A 15,600-nucleotide genomic window follows, 5' to 3' on the forward strand; every position below is an offset into this window, starting at 1 on the left:
GGGGTGTACAACTCGGGATACATTCCGCACTCCGGGTCAACTTGCATGCACCCCGACAAACCCTGTGAGGACCGGCCCCGGAGCATACTAAAAAACAGAAGCTCCACCGTGATGCACAAATCCCCCAGGGCGGAGAGGTAAGGAGTCCGGGAGGAAGGGATTCCAGACACTAGAGGAGGCGGAGTCAGGGGAGAAGGGGCGGAGTGCCAAGAACTAAAAGTGAGAGTAGGTGAGGGTAATTGGGTAGGAAATCTGAGGTTCCTAGCCTTTGAGAGAGTAGCAGGTACCGGATGAGAAGTCAGCATGTACCCTAACTACATCGTACGTGATTGTCATCAGGTGTGACCCCATCCCCAGCCTCCTACACCTCTGGAACTACAAGGGGGTGCAAGAAACAGTTTTTGAATGACTGTAAGAATGAGAGAGGGCTGTGAGGAGGAGGGCACTAGAAGGTTTCCTCCCCCTTTTTTGTGTCCTTCCCTCACCCGCAGGAAAAAGTGTCAGCGCTGGGATGAAATGAATATTCTGGCGACCTACCACCCTGCTGACAAGGACTATGGATTTATGAAGGTGGATGAGCCCCGCACTCCCTACCACAGGTGCTGAGCCCTCAGCCCTAGCCCTTCAGCCCAGACTCTCTTCCCTACTCAAAGGAGTGGGGGACTGCCTGCTATCCCCTTCTGAGGCACTGCTTCCTCCCTCCTGTGCAGGCTGAAGGACAGCGACGAAGACCTGCTTGCGGGGACCTCTCACACAATGACTCCTGAGGAGCTAGCAGAGAGGTGAGAGTCCTGCCAGAAGTCAGTAGGGAAGTGGGGCCTCTTCCTCCCTCCACCCCTGAACTCAGGTCTGAGCTGGCTCTGCCTTCGGGCCCCCCCCCAGATGGGAGGTACTACAATTTGGATCAGGACTCACCCAGGCCAAAGTGGGGGCATCAGCCAGCTTTGCCCCATCTACCACCTGCTCCCATTGTTCTCTCCCTTCCGTGCCCCCAACTGGCTTCCCTCCCCTTCAGGTTTGCAACAATGGACAATTTCTGCCCCAAGGTCTTCCTGTACAGTGATAACAGAAGCTCAGGGTCTTCAGACAACTTTTCCAAGACACGTGAGATGTGGGGTGGGGATTGAGTGGAAAGGGGGTGGCGTGAGCCTTCAGCGAGAGCCTGGCAGGAAAGCCAAGCTCTGACGCTGGCCCACAGAATCCAGTGATTTTGAAAAGCGCCGCAAGGCACACTACAATGAAGGAAAGTTCCTCAAGCCTCCGAAAAACCTGCCCTTGGATGATAACAAGAACGGCAATGTGGGCAGTGTCAGTATGAACAATGGCAGTCGAGGTGTGATGCTGGCCTCAGAGCCCAGGCCTGTGGAGAGAGGCGGGGCACGAGGACCAACCAGAGGAGTCAAAGATGAGCTTGGCCTGGTGGCCAGGAACCACATCCTAGAAGTCAAAGGTTAGCTATGGTGGGGCCCCAGGGACCCAAGGTAATTGTAGTCCAGAACCTTCTCCACCATAGCCTGTCTTCCTCAGGGCCCTGCTGGCTGACAGGGAGGTCGTGCTGGAAGGTGACCCCAGGGAAGACAGAGGGCAGCTGGAGTGGGGTCCTCATCAGGATAGCCCCCAAGGAAGGCTGGCTGGGGAGGAGGAACAGAAAGCCCAAGCGAACCATGGCGGGTGGAAAAGTCACTGACGTTTTTCTAAAAACGGGAGGTGGGGGTGATAGAAGTGAGATGAGAACCTGGGGCTTGAGCTTCTCCCTGGGGCTCGGGGGTCACAGTGGAGCTGGTGGCCTGTATTCGCTAGGTGGCCACATGACTCAGATTGATTTGGGTGACTCCTCAGCTTCCCCTGCCTTAAGAAATCAGTCCCCAGCTTCATCCACCACTGTCGTGTTGGAGAAGGAAATTGATCTGCGACGGAAGGAGTATTATAGCAAACGAAGATATCTGAGGTGCTCTCCCCACCCTGAACTTGAGGAGGACACAGAAGATGAGCAGCAGACTAGTGAGAGCTGGGCTGGGTCAGCCTGGGAGCGGGGCGGTGGCCGAGAACCAACAGACTGATGGGTGCCCCAACCCTGATCCTGTGATGCTTCCAGGCTCCACAAGCTTGAATTGGGTGATTGAGAATCCTATAAGCACTGAGGTCCATCTGCTGGACCACACTGGAAGCCCCTCGCAGGATTACAAGGCCACCGAGAGTTCCCTGAAGGTGACGGTGATGTCATCGAAGCCTGGTGAGGGCACCAGGCCACTATCTCACCAGGCCTGGCTCTTGGCAAGCTCCCATTCCCCCAACCCCCATTCCCCTCAGGTCAGTAGATCAGCAGCAGGTGATGAGAGAGGCCCTCAGCATCCTTGTGTGCAATGTGGATTGTATGGAGGGGACCCAGGGAGGCACAGAGGGATCGGGACCTCCTGCCAGCTTAGCACCACCGCTGCCCCTATGCCTCCTTCCTGATTGCTCTCTGCCACCTACCCTGCTCCAGGTACTGCCCCGTCCTCCAAAGACAGTGGGTCCCGAGCAATGTCTGGCTGGTGTCAGTGGCTGGTATCCAAGGGGCTGAACTGGCAAAGCACCGAAGGCTCAGAGAGGGAACCTGGAAGCCACCCAAACTCCTCAAACCAAAACCAGCACAGATGTGAGCCTGAGCAGGGGCAAGGGGCTGGCCAGGGAGGGAGAGGGGCTGAGTGGGTAGGTTCTAGGGAGTCAGGGAGTCGCATGGGCCAGATCTTTGCCTGCTGCAAGAAAGCCACTAACCCAGTCCCTCCTCTCTCCAGATGAAACCCTGCAGCTCCAGTGGACTCAGGAGGAGGGCACCAGACGATGGAAACTGTAGCCAGCTGGGGATGGGGTGGGGGGCCAACCTGTCCCCGCCTTCACACCCTTGGTAGGGGTAGACAATAAAGAGAAGAAAAGCAGGAGTCTGGGTATTGGGGGTCCAGGCTGGGCCTGAGCTGTCATTGAGGAGTGGGGGGCAGAAAGGGAAGTTCACACACAGGAAACCACAGGCAAGCAGAGCAGAGAAGAAAGCTTGGAGTGGTCTGGGGGACTGGACTCAACAGGCCCCCAGGAGTCCAAGAAGACCCCACTGCAGCCGTCTGACAATGATTGGTGTGATTCAGTCAGCTACACACCAGTATCATCTTTAATTCTTACAACACCCTGGACGTAGGAATTATCATGCCCATCTTTCAGATGAGGAAACTGAGGGTCACGCAATCAGGATTTGAACCTGTATGTCTCAGGCCCCCACAACTCAACCACTGAAGGAGACTGAAGCAGAGACCAGGGTCCCGGTAGGAAGGTGACTGCAGATAGGCTCTGAGGGCGGGACTGTGGCTTCTCTGATCTCAGGGCCTTTCTCCACCACCTAGGCCCCGCCTCTACCCCTCCCAGCATTGCCTGGAAGTGTGGGGTGAGAGCTCTTCTTAGGACACCCCTTCCACTTAGCGAAAGAATCGCGCCCCCCAGGCTCTACCCAGGAGAGGATCCTCTCCTTCTTCCACATCAGCACTCCGCCTCCCTCCGGGGCAGGGAGTACCGCCACCTGCATCCCCACCCTCCAGGCCCCAGGGCCCACTGGCCCCGGAGCAGTCAAGCTGAGATGACGGTCAAGCTAGATTTTGAGGAGTGCCTTAAGGACTCACCCCGCTTCCGGTAAGTGTGCACAGGTCTCCAGGGGCGGGGGAGGGGGGCAGGCAGAGGCGGGGAGGTCCAACACCCCCTAATACACACGCACACCTTCCCCAAGTCGGAGGATGTCTTTCCAGGGAGTAAGTCTCAGAGGGACAAGATCCAGCTTATGGGCCAAAGCAGTACCTCTGCTATCGAATCTCGAATCTCGTGCTCTGATGCTCGCCACCCACTGCATGTGTGAAGGGGGCCCCTCCAGCCTCTCTCACTCCCAGAGCTGGCATTCCCTCCTCCCTCTCTCTGGACCCCTGCCCCTCCCCCAGCACCTGCACTGGGCGGTTAGCAACTTCCTGCCCTCGCCACATCCACCCTCTTTCTACCCTTCCTGCTCTGGCCTGGGCTGTAGTAGCTCCTACACTGTGCAGAGTGAGCGAGCCAGAGAGGGTGGGTGGGCAGTTCTTAACCCATCAGCCTTTTCCGTCTGTACCCTTCACCCCCTAACCCCGACCCCCGACCCTGCCGAGGTGGACAGACCAGATGGACCCAAGCTCTGTTCCTGTGACCCCATCCCTCCTTTCCCAGAGCCTCTATCGAGCTGGTGGAAGCCGAAGTGTCGGAATTGGAGACCCGGCTGGAAAAGGTGATCCTGACGTGGAGAGAGGTGACCCGGGGTGGGATTAAGATGAGAGGGGTGAGGCCAGGGAGAAAACTAGAGACCAAGAATGAGTTCCGGGGATTACTGAATGCTAACCAGGTGGGGTAGATGTTTGGGGCTACAGAGGAGCCAAAAAGTGGTTCTGTGCCCTCAAGGGGCTCAGAGTCTTGGAAAACAAGAGCACCTGTGGGCTTCCTTGGTCGGTTCTTGAGACCTGCGTCATGCGAGCCGTGGGCGCCTCAGGGAGAAGCAGGCTGTTTCTGCCCTCGGGGGCTCGCAGACTAACCGTGGAAAACAAACCAGTAAAACACTTGAACACGCACGGTAAGGCCTTCCTAGATATTCTTTATAAAAACGGCACACTCCCACCTCCCTTATTTGGCTTTTTTTTTTCTTTACAGCCTTTATCTCGATCTGACACGTTATATGTTTACTCGCGGTATTAGTTTTCTATTATTGTGTAACAAATTATTACAAACTCGGTGACTTAAAACAACGCACAGGTGTTATCATAGGTTCTGTGGGTCAGGAGTCGAGCGCAGCCTGACTGTGCTCTGCTCAGGGTCTCACAGGCCGCAGCCGAGGTGTTGACAGAGGCCGTAGCCTCATCCGTAGCTGAGGGTTTTCTTCTGAGCTCATGTGATTGTTGGCAGAATTCAGGTCCTTGCTGTAGCCGAATGGAGGCGCTTATCTCCTAGAGGCCACCCACAGTTCCCTACCACCGGGCCCTGTCCGTAGGCGGTTTACTTCATAGCAGCCTGCTTCTTCAGTGCCAGCAGCAGTCTCCCTTGCATGTGCTGGCAAGATGGCATCAGTTCACGTCAGAATGTGACCACAGCAGTGAATCCGTCACCTTTGTCATTTGGGGGTGTCATCCCATCGCCCTTGCCATATCGTATTATACTGATTAGAAGCAAATCACAGGTCTCACTCACCCACACTCAAGGGGTGAGGATTATGCAAGGGTGGAATCATCAGGGGTCACCTTAGCCTGTGTCTGTCAGGCTTGCCAATTTTTTTTTCTTGTCTACTCTTCCCCACTGGAATGTAAGTGTCATGAGGAACTTTTACATTTTGTTTTTGCTCAATCCCCAGTGCCTATACCATGTCCTAAAAGTTAGTAGGTGACCAAATAATATATACATTTTTTAATTGACGTGTAGTTGATTTACAGTGTTGTGTTAGTTTCTGCTGTACAGCAAAGTGATTCAGTTTACATATGAATATATACATATATTTTTAAGTTAAACTTTGTATTTTTAGTTAATTGCAGAGTCACAAGAAGTTGCAAAAATAGTACAGAGAGATCCCATGTACCTATCTCCCAACTTCCGCCAATGACAGCATCTTCCATAACTGTAGTATACTCCCCATACCAGGAAATTGCTGTTGGCATGATACAGTGAACTGTCTAAAGACTTTACTTGGGTTTTACCTGTTTTGCATATACTCTTTAAAAAAAAATCTTTGTGTATAATTCAATGGCACTTTATCACACGTATAGATTCTCATAACCAATCACACTCAAGATACAAAACTCTTATCACGGGGCTTCCCTGGTGGCGCAGTGGTTGAGAGTCCACCGGCTGATGCAGGGGACACGGGTTCGTGCCCCGGTCCGGGAAGATCCCACATGCCGCAACGCGGCTGGGCCCGTGAGCCATGGCTGCTGAGCCTGCGCGTCCGGAGCCTGTGCTCCGCAACGGGAGAGGCCACGGCAGTGAGAGGCCCGCGTACCGCAAAAAAAAAAAAAAAAAAAAAAAAAAACCTCTTATCACCACAAAGGAACTCTTTTGTGCCATTCTTTGTAATGATAAGCCCCCTCCCCAGCTCCTTCCTCATCCATGACGACCACTCATCTGTTTTCTATCTCTAGGCCTCTGTCATTTCTAGATTGTTATCTAGGTAGAATCATATAGTATGTGACCATTCAAGATTGGCCTGGCCTTTTTTTTCCTCTCAGAATAATGTCTCTGAAGTTTATTCAAGTTGTGACCTATCAGTAGTGGTCAGCAGTTCATTAATAGTTCACAGATGGATAGCTCGTTCCTTTCGCCTTGCTGCCCCATGCTATTGTATGGATGTACCAGTGTGTCACTAGTTCAATCTTATGAAAGTTCCTTATTCAGGTATTTGGGAAGGAAGGTGAGGTGGTTAAGGAAAAGGCTGGACACTCAGTCCGCCACCTCCACACGGTGGAGTTGTGGTCATCTGCGTGGTTGTCCCTTATCACAGATACCGGGTGGTGACATCTGATAAGGTTTGATCATGCTCAGTTTCCTGACCCTTACTGACCCTGCCAGCCATCTTCAAGTCAAGCTATATTTCCCTGAAGCCTTCACTAGCCCTAAAAAGCATCTTTTTGTGGAACAAAAGTTCCACAAACACCTATGTAGCCCACGTTCTCTGAGCCCCTGGTTCCCAGGATTTCCTCAGAGAACCTCTATGGTGGTCTCCTGTTCCCTGGGCTGAGTTGACAGGCTCCACAGACACTTGCCCCATCCCAGATATAGTGACTCAGGCTAGAGCCAATGGTGTCACCTCAGGAGCAAAGCAATTCCTACAGGTAACAAGGGCCAGGGGTCAGAAGACCTCACTTTGGCTTCTGGGTCGGCCACCTTGCTCTCCCAGAGATCCTCCTCCGGCCAGTCACTTGTCCCTTTGTTTATCAAGCCTCCTTGTTTGTAATTAGGGCCAGACAGGATGGGCCCTAGGAGCACCATCTTTGCCCTGACCCTCGGGCCTAGCTGATGGATTAATATTTATGAGGGAATGTTTACTAAGCACAGAATGGACAACTGTAGACAGTAAATACTGTAGAATTTAATACCAACCAGATAGAACATTCATCCTGGGTGTCAGATAGAGCGTGAGGATGGCATTTCTGGGGAACTCTGGATCCAAGCAGACGGAGCAGGGCAGGAGAGACGTTTTGGAGGTGAAGCTGACACTGGCTTCGGTGACAGGCTGGGAGGAATTTTGTTCCAGGCATGGAGTAGTGGGAGCAAAGAAACAGAGATGAGAAAGCACCACGTGTGTGTTAGAAACTGGTCTGGGCCACAGAGGAGTGTAGATGAGGAGGGGGAGGGAGAGGCACAGCTCTGGGAAAGGGGAGAGGAAGTAGGACAGGAGCGGGGGTGGCACTGGGTATTGGTGGCGCGTGGCACGACTCCCCGTTGCTCTGTTGCTTCCTAGCTCCTCAAGCTGGGTAATGGCGTCCTGGAAAGTGGGCGCCACTACCTTGCCGCCAGCCGGGCCTTCATTGTTGGCATTTGTGACCTGGCCCACCTGGGTCCACCAGAGCCCATGATGGCGGTATGTGGAGGGTCCAAACCAGGCTGAGGTGGGGTTTGGGATGTGGAGAGATCCTGTGGAAGGGGAGGGTTGCTCTGGGGTCTGCGGGTCCCAGGCCGAGCCGGCTGGGTCTAGGGATGGGAGGGCCCTACCACCCATGCCTGATACTCTCTCTCTGCCTCTTCTTGCCTAGGAGTGTCTGGACAAATTCACTCAGAGCCTGAGCCACAAGCTGGACAGCCATGCAGTAAGTGGGGGTAGGTAGGGCTGGTGAGGGGAGCAAGGGCGTCTGTGGTCCTGACCGCCACCTGCCAATTTCTGCTTCCCTCAGGAGCTTCTAGATGCCACCCACCACACACTGCAGCAGCAAATCCAAACTCTGGTCAAGGAGTGAGTTAGGAGGGAAACCAGTCCTCCAGCCCTCTTCCCATTGCCGCAGGGGCCTCCCTGAATGAAGGAGTTGTGAGATTGGGGGCTTCTGGTGGCTTGATTGTTAGCCCCCATCCCAAGGATCCCCTTGGAGTTCTGACCGTCCATAGGCTAGCTGCAAGGCTATGAGCAAATCTCAAGGACTTCTCTGCTGGGGGCAGGAGGGTGTATCAGTGATTTTCTGTTATCCCCACACCCCCAGAGGTCTCCGGGGCTTCCGAGAGGCTCGCCGGGATTTCTGGCGGGGGGCTGAGAGCCTGGAGGCTGCTCTGACCCACAACGCAGAGGTCCCCAGGCGCCGGGCCCAGGAGGCAGAAGAGGCCGGAGCTGCTCTGAAGGTTGCTCGAGCCGGGTACCGGGGACGGGCCCTGGATTATGCCCTGCAGGTGCCTGCCCCAACCTGTCTTCTTGGGGTGCCAGGACCCCAGTCACCTCGAGGCTGGAGAGTCACTGGTGTGCAGTGGGGGGTTGGGGGGTGGGTGGGTCGTGCGTCTGTGTTTTCAAGGCTGACCTGAGGTCTTTTGGGCTCTCAGATCAATGTGATTGAGGACAAGAGGAAGTTTGACATCATGGAGTTTGTGAGTGGCCGTGGGCGCGAGGGCAGGGAGGGGAGGAGCCTGCTGATGGGAGCAGGAGGGAGAGGAAAAGAGAGGGGTCTGCCCCCTACCCACCTTGTCCCCCAGGTGCTGTGTCTGGTGGAGGCCCAGGCCACCCATTTCCAGCAGGGCCACGAGGAGCTGAGCCGGCTGGCCCAGTATCGCAAAGAGCTGGGTGGCCAGGTAGAGACCCAGGGCACAGGCAGGTGGAAGAGGGAGGGTAGGGGCTCTGAGATGACTCTCCTGGCCTGGTTTTGGGAGGCTGGGCCATCTGAGATGCCCCTCCTGTGCTCAGTTACACCAGCTGGTCTTGAATTCGGCTCGAGAGAAGAGGGACATGGAGCAGAGACACGTGCTGCTGAAACAGAAGGTGAGGGCTGGGCTGCGGGCAGGAAGCAGATGGGCCTGGGGCCTTGGTCTCTGCCCACTTCAGTTGCCCTTTGACCCTTTTGTGCCCCCAGGAGCTGGGTAGGGAAGAGCCAGAGCCAAGCCTAAAGGAGGGGCCTGGTGGCCTGGTCATGGAAGGGCACCTCTTCAAACGGGCCAGCAATGCATTTAAAACCTGGAGCAGGTGAGGAGCAGACACCCCAATCGGCCAAACCCATCAGGTTAAATTTTTTTGAGTGTGCTAACTGCAGCCAGGAAAAACAGACAAACCCCCTGCCTTCAGAGAGTTTACATTCCGTCAGCAAAGACAGACAAGAACGTAATAATTAAGTAAATTATCTCTTAGAAGGTAAGAGTACCATAGGTGAAAAATAATAAAGCAAGCAATGTGGAGAGCTGGGGAGGAGTTGCAATTTTACATAGGGTGGGCAGGGAGTTCCCTGGTGGCCTAGTGGTTAGGATTCCGGGCGTTCGCTGCCGTGGCCCGGGTTCAGTCCCTGGGCAGGGAACTGAGAATCCCGCAAGCTCTGTGGCCAAAAAATAATAATAATGATAAAAATAAATAAATAGGGTGGTCAGCAAAGGCCTCATGAAAAGATGACTTCTGAGTGAAGACTGGAAGGATATCTGGGAGAAAATGTTCTAGGCAGAAGGAGGAGCCAGCACCAAGGCCCTGAGGAACCTGGAAGGTTTGAGGAACAGAGAGGAGGCCCAGGGTGTGGACAGAGGGAGGGAGGAGGAAGTGGTAGGAGATGCAGGTGGAGCTAATGAGGATGTGAATCACAACAGGGCCTCGTTGGCTCTACTCTGAGGGAAGTGGGGAGCCATCGCAGGGTGCGGAGCAGGGTGGTGATCTGCTCTGACTCGACCCCTTCCCCTTCCAGGGCCACTGCCAGCCCATATGGGATCTTTGCGCAAATTAGAAGAGAGAGCCCCTTCTCCAAGCTACTTTTTTTTTTTTTTATTTTAATTTTAAATTAAAAATTTGGGGGGCCACACTTCATGGCTTGCAGGATCTTGGTTCCCTGACTGGGGATCGAACCCGGGTCCTCGGCAGTGAAAGTGCAGAGTCCTAACCACTGGACTGCCAGGGAATTCTCTCCAAGATACTTCTACTTGCCAAAACATTGTAGCAGTAGATTTATTAGACAATGCATTTTACTGCCATTTGCTGGAAAGTTGTCTTCATAAATGTTATCAAATCTGGGGTACTCGAGATGTGAATAGCACCCCTTAGATGTCCCTGGCTGCACCTCTGTCACCCTCCTCTGGAACATCTCGTGGGATGGGCAGCCCGGTCTCTCTCCTCTCAGCAAGATCCTTATGGGACTAAGAGCACAGCCTCTCTCCTGTCTGTGTCCTGAGCCGCATTCCAATGCCGCCCATGTCATTAACCCTACTTCTGCCTCTTCCAGACGCTGGTTTACTATTCAGAGCAACCAACTGGTTTATCAGAAGAAGCACAAGGTGAGTAGGCCCAGGTCCTGGATGCCCGGGCCCAGGAGGACTCAGCCCTGCTGTGGTTGCCTGGACGCCTGCCCCCCGATCTCCTTTCCCTGTCAGGACCCTGTGACTGTGGTGGTGGATGACCTTCGTCTCTGCACAGTGAAGCTCTGTCCTGACTCAGAAAGGCGGTTCTGCTTTGAGGTGGTGTCCCCCAGCAAGTGAGTGCAGTGCCCAGGGGTGACACCCGTATATCTCAATTTTACCAACTGGAAAGGCAGGGCCAATCACAAAGGCATCCCTGGAGCAGGATCTTGGAGTCCCCTGATGCAGTCCCAGGCATTAGCCCTTTGGTGGCTCAATTGGAGGGCAGGCTAGGGGAGGGTCTAGGGTGAAGGGGGATATCTGGAAGGATATTACCAACTAGTGCAGAGCTATTTCAATATGAGTGGTGCCCGCTGAATACTAGCTGAATGTCAGCCTGCCTGTCCTGCCACTCGGCTCCCCAGGCCTCAGACCCCTCCCTGCCCTCTGGCTGCCCCCCTGCCCAGGTCCTGCCTCCTGCAGGCTGACTCAGAGCGCCTCCTGCAGCTGTGGGTCAGTGCTGTGCAGAGCAGCATCGCTACGGCCTTCAGCCAGGCTCGCCTTGATGACAGCCCCCGGGGTCCAGGCCAGGTACCTTAACATGGGGGTGCAGGGCCAGACTGCCCAGGGAGATGGGACATCGCTTCCCCTAGACCTCAGAGCCACTCTTTCTTCCCCTGTCTCCCCCAGGGCTCAGGACACCTGGCCATGGGCTCCGCCGCCACCCTGGGCTCTGGCGGGATGAGCAGGGGAAGGGATTCTGGTGGAGTCGGGCATGTGGCAGCCCAGGTGCAGAGCGTGGACGGCAATGCCCAGTGCTGTGACTGCCGGGAGCCGGCCCCTGAGTGGGCCAGCATCAACCTGGGCGTCACCCTCTGCATTCAGTGCTCCGGCATCCACAGGTCACTCCCCAAGGTCCCAAGCGCGGGCCCCTGCTCTTTCTGGCAGCAGTGGAGTGGGATGGAGGCAAGCTGGAGCCCAGCACAGCGGCTCCTCCCTCCCTTCCCGCCCTGCCTGGGCTTCCTCTCAGATTCTGTCTGTCGCTGGGCACAGGCCTGGGCCAATCCTGTTGGGCACAGGGTGGACCCAGGTGGGCCCAGCCCCTCAGTGTCCTGGTCTGGCCCGGGTAGGGGGACACCCAGGGGAGTTGAGTGGCTTGACTGGAGGAGGTGCGGGGTCAGGGCTGCTGAGGGTGGGGGAGCTGACGAAAAGCAGAGAGAGATGTCAGATGTCGTGAGGCCTTAGCAAGTCTATGCGTCCCATCATTCTGGTGGAAGCGGGGAGGGGGAATGGCGTGGAAAGAGTTGTCCCGGCCAGAGTGCGTGGAGAGAGGGGAGGTGGCTGGAGAGGATGAGAAGAAGAGAGAAGAGGGAATGGTGAACAGGCGGGATCCTGCCAGATACAGGTCAAGGCTGCACGGCCCTGGCTGCCCTGCTGCCTCCTGGCCCAGTGCCTCTGCACGGGACCCCCCACGCCGGACCTTGCCCCCAAGTCTTTCCAGGAGCAGCAGCACCTCCCCCGGCTGCTTCCCCCACAGAGGGCCTGACCTCCCCTCTGCCCTCCAGGAGCCTTGGAGTTCATTTCTCCAAAGTCCGGTCCCTGACCCTTGACTCATGGGAGCCGGAACTCGTGAAGGTGACTTGGGGTGCTGTGAGAGTGTGGGGTGCGGTGAGGGCAGGGCTGCAGAGCCCTGAGGGCTCAGACACTCACCTGCACCCTACCCGTCTGTCTCTGCCTCCGCCTGGGCCGCCTGAAGCTCATGTGTGAGCTGGGGAATGTTGTCATGAACCAGATCTATGAGGCCCGTGTGGAGGCCATGGCCGTGAAGAAGCCAGGGCCCAGCTGCTCCCGGTGAGGCTGGGGTGGAGGGACTGGGGCTGCCCTCCTTATGGGCAGGGAGGGAGGAGAGCCTGGGATGGGAGGAGGGAAGACTGTCGCCTTCTTCTCCCACAACCCTCCCCCACCAGGCAAGAGAAGGAGGCCTGGATTCACGCCAAATATGTGGAGAAGAAGTTCCTGACCAAGCTTCCCGAGGTTCGTGGGCGAAGAGGTGGCCGGGGGCCCCCGAGGGGGCAGCCTCCTGTGCCCCCAAAGCCGGGCACCATCAGGCCCCAGCCTGGGAGCTTCAGACCCAAGCCAGGTAGGTATAGCATAGCGTTGGCTGGGCATTTGTTGAGCGCCTGCCGTGTGCTCAGCGTGGTGCCAAGCCCGGTGGGGAGGCACAGAGTCTGGGGCCCACGTCTTCCCCTAGAGCCTGTTATGGGGGGCCACAGCCCACTGGCACTGGTTTTTCGAGGCAAGAGTTTCGGGGATTACGGTGAAAGATGGGAAGGACCGTGGGGCTGGGAGGAAGGCAGGAGGGCTATGTGAGGGTGTCACCAGCATGAGAAAAGTCAGGAGAATGAGTTAGGTCTCCAGAGGCCTGTGGAGGAGGGTGTGAGTTTGGCTGGAACCGAGGGAGCCAAGAGAGCTGAGGCTGACCGTCACCATGTCAGCTCACCCCTGACATCCCAGCCAGTCAGGGTGGTCGGACAGGAAGAGGTGAACACTTCCATCTATCCCATATGCCCTAGGGGACCTACCCACATCCACTCACACCCACCATCACCTCCCACCACAATCCCCAGTCTTGAAGGCCTCCCCACAGTTGAGAAGTGAACTATCCCATTACAGCATCAGGGGACTGTGCTGAGGGTTTTCTTCCCAGATTCACAGCTGGTTCCCCCTAACAGAGCCACCCTCTGAGGACCTGGGCAGCCTGCACCCTGGGGCCCTGCTCTTTCGAGCTGCTGGGCGTCCTCCATCCCTTCCCACCATGGCTGATGCCCTCGCCCATGGAGCCGATGTCAACTGGGTCCACGGGGGTCAGGAGAATGCCACACCGCTGATCCAGGCCACAGCTGCTGTGAGAGTCTTACCGACCTCCCCACCCCACCCCACTCTTAGGCTCCTCCTCTCCTCCCCTACTCCGGACTTTGGTCCCAGCTCTTAGCCTCTCCCACCTCATAGGGAGTGATAACCAACAGAGCCTGGTTGCTAAGAGTGTGAGATTTGGAGGCAGACAAACCTGGGTTTGAACCCAGACCCTCACCACTTACAATTATGAACCTTCGTGTACCTCAGTTTCCTCATCTGTAAAATAGGGATAACATACCTCATTAGGTTGTACTATGGATTTAATGTATGAATACATGTAAAGAGCCGGAGCAGAGCCTGCCATCCCATACCCACCCTCGGAACTGACCCCACTCTAAAATATCTTTAAATTTGCCTCAAAAGATGCCACCCTCTATCCCCATTCTCTACTTCTCCACGCAGAATTCTCTTCTGGCCTGTGAGTTCCTCCTCCAGAACGGGGCAAACGTGAACCAAGTGGACAGCCACGGCCGAGGCCCGCTCCACCACGCAACCATTCTTGGCCACACGGGGTAGGGGCGGCAGGGATAACGACCTTGAGGAGGAAGGCTCCAGACAGGGTGAGGGGCCGGCTGAACTTGGCTGTCCTGTCCAGGCTGGCCTGCCTATTCCTGAAACGGGGGGCCGATCTGGGAGCCCGAGACTCTGAAGGCAGAGACCCCCTGACCATCGCCGTGGAAACAGCCAACGCTGACATCGTCACTCTGTGAGGATGCCTGAAGAGGCGGGGCTAGCGCTTGCACTATCCACTTGGGCGGGGCTAACGCCGAGACCCCTGCGTGCTAGGCGGGGCCTGGGGAGGGGAGGGGCCAGCTCAAGGACCAGACGTTGAAAGGATGCTCCAAGTGTTGACCGAGGCTTGGAGTAGGAAGGGGGGAGGGCAGGGTCCGAGGAAGGTGAGTTTATTCTGAGAGAGGCATCATTCATTAACATTGTTGTCAGGCGTCTTTAAAGCACTAGACCCTGGGGAAACAGGTGAATGAAACAGCCCAGCTCAAAGGATAGGAGTTGGGGCGGGGCGAGTGAGGAGAATGTCATTCATTCCTTAATTCCTTCCCCTTCAGGCTGCGATTGGCAAAGATGAGGGAGGTCGATGCGGCCCAGGGCCAGGCTGGTAAAGTACCCCCCACCCCCCTCTCTCCCCACACAACATTGTAATTCTGGGCTTCTGGCCGCTGGTGACCCGTCCCCAACCCCCTGTGTCCAGCTTCATTGATTAATTACATCATTTATTCAACAAGTATGTATTGGGCGCATCCTACGCGCCGGGTCCTTGAAACAGCAAAGAATAGGCGAGGGCGCCGCCCTGACGGTGCAGATGTCCCTTCCACCCACGCTGGAAGCGCGTGCTCTTACCAGGCCGGGCTGTCCCTATTGTACTCTTCCGTGCTAGGGCCCAGCCACCCGGCATCCCAGCCCTTCCTCCCTCCCCTCAGGAGACGAGACGTATCTCGATATCTTCCGCGACTTCTCCCTCATGGCGTCCGACAACCCGGAGAAGCTGAGCCGGCGTAGCCATGACCTACACACGCTTTGATCCCAGGCCTTCGAGGGCCCGCACCCCCCATCCCTGCCCTTCCCACCGCCCGCCCTTTTCTATTAAAGCCTTTGTGCTTTGCTCTTCAAAGTTCATTTATTGGGCATCCCCGTCGAGCGGGTGAGGTGTAGGACACTGAGGCTTCTGGGGTGCAGGAGCGATTGGGAGTTTGCGAACTGGAGTCACTCGAGGGGCGATTCCCGGGGAGTGAACTGGGAGCTTCGGCCTCGGCCTGAGTGCCGGGCGGCTCTGAGGCGGGGCTCGCGGGCTCAGGAGACGTGGTCAGACCCGTCAGGCCCGGCAGAGGCCGCTTGCGTGGGCTGGGTCCAGCCTTCTCTGGGGGGAATGGGGGGTGCTGGCATAGGACCGGGATGGAGAGGCTGGCTCGGGCCACCCCAGCCCGGAAGCATCCCTGGAATGCGGCAACTCAGCACCCGCCCCTTGGGGAATTCCCTGCGGGAGCGACTAAAAAGGAGCTAGTCCCCAACCCCCGACGGCTGGGCCTCAGTTTTTTTAGCGGCCGGATAGGAGACGCCGGCCCCCGCCGAGTTGCAGACGTGAGGTCGGGCACACCTAGGGGCCGGCGGGGCCGTTGCGGCCACATCCTTAACGACGCGCCTGAGTCA

General features: G+C 56.4%; 1 protein-coding gene across 1 annotated transcript; it reads left to right on the forward strand.

Moving 5' to 3' along the window:
• Positions 1–3,604: 3,604 nt before the first annotated feature.
• ACAP1 (ArfGAP with coiled-coil, ankyrin repeat and PH domains 1) lies at positions 3,605–14,974 on the forward strand. Its single transcript, XM_065896829.1, has 22 exons — positions 3,605–3,657; positions 4,216–4,273; positions 7,484–7,603; positions 7,776–7,829; positions 7,914–7,972; positions 8,214–8,397; positions 8,545–8,589; positions 8,695–8,790; positions 8,903–8,977; positions 9,069–9,178; positions 10,410–10,461; positions 10,558–10,658; positions 10,989–11,112; positions 11,212–11,423; positions 12,087–12,156; positions 12,278–12,372; positions 12,489–12,661; positions 13,254–13,426; positions 13,840–13,949; positions 14,033–14,143; positions 14,502–14,551; positions 14,874–14,974. Exons 1-22 carry the CDS (start codon positions 3,605–3,607, stop codon positions 14,972–14,974), a joined length of 2,226 nt encoding a protein of 741 aa, XP_065752901.1.
• The last annotated feature ends 626 nt before the right edge of the window (positions 14,975–15,600 follow it).

This window comes from Phocoena phocoena, chromosome 19 (assembly GCF_963924675.1).
Source record: "Phocoena phocoena chromosome 19, mPhoPho1.1, whole genome shotgun sequence".
NCBI classification, from domain to species: Eukaryota; Metazoa; Chordata; class Mammalia; order Artiodactyla; family Phocoenidae; genus Phocoena; species Phocoena phocoena.